Here is a 5,727-nt window from a genome sequence, read left to right as displayed (position 1 = left end):
TTGTATTGTAATTTTGTGTGTAATGTTTGCAAAGATTTTATGCTTAATGACTGTTTAATTACCAAATATTACTTAGCTCTAATTTTTAGCAAGAAAACATAAAACTGATGAAAATGATATTCTTCATTTATTAACTGTTCTTAAAAAACTTGGATTAGCTGTGATTATTTGGCCTCTCTGATATTTTTTCAGCCTTCCTGCCTCAGGAAAACTTGAGACTAAACGAGGTCCATATTTAGTATCAGTCTGATAAAAAGCCTGATCAGAGTACTAAAAAGACCTTGGTTACATCTGTCCTACACACAGAGAGAAGTTGCAACATTGCAGTACTGCTGGTCCATTTGCCCACATAGGACACATGCACATCCTCCTATGTGCTTTTTCTTATCCCAGTGTCTTGAAGAAGCCTGATGATCAGACTGAATTGCTATTTTGTTTTACTTCATTGTTTGAAATACTGAAAAAAACTGTTGCAGCAATTCGGATGATGTGATTAAGTGGTGTGAATCAGTCACACGGTACATGTGTAGTTCAAAAGATGCATCTGAAGCACAATGTGAGATGAGCATGCATGCTACATCATTTTTCAACACTGTTGCAGTACTCAATATGCACTCACTGAGCGATTTATTAGGAACACCACACTACTAATGGGTAGGGCCTCCCTTTGCTCTCAAAACAGCCTCAGTCCTTCGCGGCATTGATTCCACAAGATGTTGATTCTGGTCCATGTTGGATTCAGATCTGGTGACTGGGGAGGCCATTGAAATTCACTTAACTGATTGTCATGTTCATGAAACCAGTTTGAGATGACTTTTGCTTTATGACGTGGTGCATTATCTTGCTGGAAGTAGCCATTAGAAGATGGTGAATTGTGGACAGAAAGGGATGAACATGGTCAGCAACAAAACTCTGACAGACTGTGGCATTCAAACCATGATTGATTGGTATTAAAGGGCCGAGCCAAGAAAACATTCCCCACACTATTACACCAGCACCACCAGCCTGGACTGTTTACACTAGGTAGGTTGGGTCCATGGATTCACGCTGTTGAAGCCAAATTCTGACCCTACCATCTGTGTGCCTCAGCAGAAATCCAGATTCATCAGACCGGACTACATTTTTCCATTCCTCAACTGTCCAGTTGTGGTGAGCCTGTTCCCACTGCAGCCTCAGATTTCTGTTCTTGGCTGATTTTTTGCATTGCACTGCTGCCACATGATCGGGTGATATGATAAATGCATAACATAATAAATAAAATTAACCTGCTAAGGAGACCCAGGGCAAAAATTTGTTGTTGGGCTCCTGTTGACTTCCACCATACATGTCAGTGTAAGGCACCCAGAAACCAACCAGTACTCTAGAGCTGAAATAATTACTTGAGTAACAGTTAGTTGATTAACAGAAAATTAATCAACAATTTTGATGATGAGTTTTGATTAATCATTGGAGTCATTTTTTAAACAAAATGCCAAAAATGAACTTTTTCCAGATTCTCACGTGAATATTTGCTGGTTTTCTCTGAAAGTAAACTCATCTTCATGTTCTTGACAGCTGGTCAGAAAAAACAAGCACTTAGAATATGTTAATTTGAGTTTCAGGGAATAATGATGCAGTTTTCATTATTTATTAAATAAAATAATTGAAGATGTATTCAAATTTGAAAATAATTGCCTTACAGTACTTCTATGATGGATTAATACCACCGTACTGTAGGTTTTGTATTTGTTAATTAATTGACAAAATGGGGCAATTCGATAAAACACGACTTTACAACAAATGACCACAATTTAAACTCAGACCTTGTCTAAAACAGTAAGAGTTAACTGGTAAAAGCAGCCTACAGTTAACTTTTTATAAATAATTTTACTGTAATGTCTGACATTCAAATATGGGGAAACTTTCGTGGTTACACCAGTTAAAAATACATTGCTATGGTAGATGTAATTCGCATTTAGAATATTAAAATGGATCTTGATCTTAAAAAACATTAGGGGAGTTCAGTTAATGAGTTACATGACAAAAAATACCTGTAGCTGATGGAAGCACCCCCGTTGGTTCCGTCATACAGGAAGTTACCCGGGAGACAAATGATGCAACACATGGAAAGTTCCGGATTAGCCAAAGGTCGAATTAGCGTGACAGCAATTGAACCCTGCGTCTGTGTTTATCAACCATAAAACCAATAAATAAACTAATCATTTAAAAAAAATGCCGAGAGGAAGCAGAAGCCGAACATCCAGGATGCCCCCTCCCGCCAGGTAACATTTAGTATTTAATGTTATTTGTCAGTTAAAGTTGTTGAGACGTAGTGGGGATACTGTGTCGTTTAGCGAACATGCTAGCGACTTTAGGTAACGTTACGGTACCGTATTTTAGCCAATAACCTGGCATAAACAGCTACAGCTAACATATAATTATTATTTTTGTACGTTCAAATGCCTTGAAACTGTTTTTTAATTCAAAGTCGTTGATAAAAGGGATGAAGGTCATTTGTTACGTGAACAGCAAACCTCAAACTTTTTTGCCATCATATCCCCATTACTAAATATGTGTTCATCTGATACTTAACCATATTACCCACGTCTAGTTTAGATCAGTGTATTACACGAAAGAACTGAAGATACGTCATATTGTAATATGATTTTATTGCCAAATTAACCACAGAAACTCTCAAAATAGTGACCTAAAGCGACCCCATTTGCCACAGACACAAACACTTTTCACACTAACTTGTTATAGCACTGATATTTTCTAATGGTTTATCACATTGCACAGCACTTAATTTTTTTTTTTGAATATATATCATTCGTGAGTGCTGTGGTCTTCTCAAAAGTATGAAATTAATCTACAAATGAACTTGATGTTTGAAGTTAATAACGTCGGAAGTTAGAATACAAAAAAAATGAGAAAAAAAATGGTATCAGTAAATACAGGTGGTGTCATTTGCTGATTGTGTTTGGATTGAGCATTTAAAAAAATTTCCTTTTCAAAGGCGTGCACCACCATCGCCACCACCTATGGCCAGGGCGGCACCCCCTCCCTCGCATGCCCCGGTTCCAATGCAGGCTCCCCCGTCTGCTGTAGGTGCTCCAGCTGCAGCACCTAAGCAGCCGGGTATGTTTGCCCAGATGGCGACTACAGCCGCCGGTGTGGCAGTGGGCTCTGCAGTAGGACACACCCTCGGGCACGCCATGACTGGAGCCTTCAGTGGAGGACAATCGGAGCCTGCCAGGCCTGACGTCACATACCAGGTGAATAAACTGTAATAGCATCAGGGCAGATTAGTGTCTCTGACACATGGTAGGTAGGTCATCAGTAACAAAGAATAAGTGTGCAATTACATGCACTGTAATAACTGAGTCGAATAAACAATAATCAGGTTAGAGAAATATTATGATTATTGCAACTATCATTTACACATGTTAACTAGGTTATCTTTCTTTCTTTAGAGGTGGATTAATTTACCTGCATGTCTAGTGGTGGAGGAAAAATATATTTTGTGAAGATGGTGCAACAGTTTTTCTGCAACTAAAATTGCAAGTAGTTAACCTGTTGTAATCGAGTCATTTCATTAACTGATGTAAAAAAAAATAAATAAAAAAGCAGATTAAATGTATGTAATTATCTTACCTTTACATGGGTATATCCGCAGAGGTATTGAGGTATTTGTGTGCGAACTGATTTCACTATGGTCTCTTCCTTGCCGGTGTTTATATAAAAAATTAAACTCATGTAAGCCTAAACCATATGTCATATCTTGGCATACGGGACATTTTGACATTTGTCAGATATATCACTGTGTTTGGTGTTTCAGCATTTTATACTAGAAGTGGTACATTTTTCTGGTAGTATTGACAGGAGATGTCACTTTTTAACATTGTGTTACAAATTGAAACAAATGATTGATGTTTACACAGAAAGGTCTGTTTGGGAAAACCTGCAGTTGCTTTTCATTATTCGAATGAACCCGCTCTTGAAACACTATCTGTACAGTAGATGTGTGAATAATCCCATCATCTGCCTTGTGTATTTCAGGAACCGTACCAGGCTCAGCCCATGTACCAGCAGGAGGCCCCTCAGCAGCAGCAGCAGGCCTGCTCCTACGAGCTCAAACAGTTCGTGGAGTGTGCCCAAAACCAGAGCGACCTCAAACTCTGCGAGGGCTTCAGTGAGGTGCTCAAACAGTGCAGGTTTGGTAACGGTAAGTGAAAGGTTTTTATATCTTGGGCCACTAATGTAATTATATCATAATTTTAGTTTAGGTTTAAGTTTTATCCTTGCTCTTATTTTATATCAAATCAATACATTGCCTCTGCAGTCTTGCTCTTGCTGTTTGCCATACTTTTATACTTGATTTAACACTTTCAAAGAAGGAGCCTTTGCATGAGCACTGTGCTCGAAATGGTTCTTTTGTAATGTGCTGCAATACCCAGTGTGGCCATAGGGAGCAGTAGCCTTTAAGGTTCTCTGAATGCTTCATATAATCAGCTTTTTTTCTTTCCTGTATTGTATGATTTTTAATATGCAAAAAGGGGTAATTATAAATGATGGACAAGATGACAACTTGATTAAACTCTTTCTTCTCCACAGGTTTGTCATGAGACAGAGACAAAAACCTGGAGGGTGAAGAGCACGCACATCCTGCAATAAGCAACTTTACTGGATACTAAGAGGGTGTGATTCACAAGAGATCAATAAACATGCTTTATTTTGACATTTGATTATAATCAGACAACATAATTGTATTCATTTCTCTGGAGAGTGCTGTGGAGCTTGTAATTATGGTCTTATAAATAATGTTTATATATTTTGGTGTCACATGTTTTGAGTTGATTTCAGTTGTCAAAGTTTTTCATCAGCTTCCGTGCTTGTAACTTAAGCTTCCTCTCATGTATTGGAAGGTGAACTGCAGTAGTAGATCATGATAACTTGTGAAATAACCAGGTTCCATCTTCTGGATCGTAGATGTCCACAGTTTTATTGTAAGAAGTTTAGGTTTAAAAATAATAAAGCACTTGGATCATGAATGCACTGTGATGTGTGATGATGTATTTGACTGCCTGCCCAGACCGAGCACATTATTACACTGGACTCTTCAAGAAACATTTCTAACTTTACATGCTGATTCTTTAATTAGACTTGAAGCTACAGAGCACCTGTCATGTCACTCCAACTTCATTGCAAATTCACAGACTGAACGTTGCATGTGAAGTCCGGTTGGTAACTTAGGGCAGCCCTGTCTCTAAGTGTCTGCTGGTGAGAGCAAGAGAGCTGCGGGGTGTTATTTCATGGATCTGGTTTTTGTGTCCACACGTTCAGAGTGTGGTGGAGGTGGAGGTGGTGGTGGTGGTGGTGCTGCTGCTGCTGCTTCTGCTGCTGCAGAAGCAACAATTTATTTTTGGCATCTGACATTAGAGCTCACCCTTTGCAATGGCAGGAGCGGCCCCACTAAGCCTCGACAGCACCGGCGCTTGACTGGGCCTCTTTGTTCGTCCTCTTACACTTAGTGAACAGACCCAGTATTGATGATGGCATGTCAGGGACTGACCGGTACATAATACGGTGAGTGATCCACATTTTTTTTCCTTTATCTTTCTTTTTTTTTTAATGTAAGCTCTATTACTTTGTTGGAGCCCACAAAAGGTCAAATAGTGACAGAGATTGAGGGGGAGATCCAGTTAATACGCTGTGGCACATTGCTTTATTAGTATACACCCGGCAATA

The 5,727-nt window shown here is 39.0% G+C and overlaps 1 protein-coding gene across 1 annotated transcript; it reads left to right on the top strand.

Moving 5' to 3' along the window:
• The first annotated feature begins 2,076 nt into the window (after positions 1-2,076).
• chchd2 (coiled-coil-helix-coiled-coil-helix domain containing 2) lies at positions 2,077-5,030 on the top strand. Its single transcript, XM_040129896.1, has 4 exons — positions 2,077-2,261; positions 2,996-3,254; positions 4,039-4,204; positions 4,594-5,030. Exons 1-4 carry the CDS (start codon positions 2,212-2,214, stop codon positions 4,602-4,604), a joined length of 486 nt encoding a protein of 161 aa, XP_039985830.1. The 5' UTR covers positions 2,077-2,211; the 3' UTR covers positions 4,605-5,030.
• Positions 5,031-5,727: the final 697 nt, after the last annotated feature.

The sequence above is a fragment of the Xiphias gladius genome, chromosome 7 (genome assembly GCF_016859285.1).
Source record: "Xiphias gladius isolate SHS-SW01 ecotype Sanya breed wild chromosome 7, ASM1685928v1, whole genome shotgun sequence".
NCBI lineage: Eukaryota > Metazoa > Chordata > Actinopteri > Istiophoriformes > Xiphiidae > Xiphias > Xiphias gladius.
Note: the sequence above shows the minus strand (reverse complement) of the source record. Positions and strands in the feature narration are given on the sequence as shown.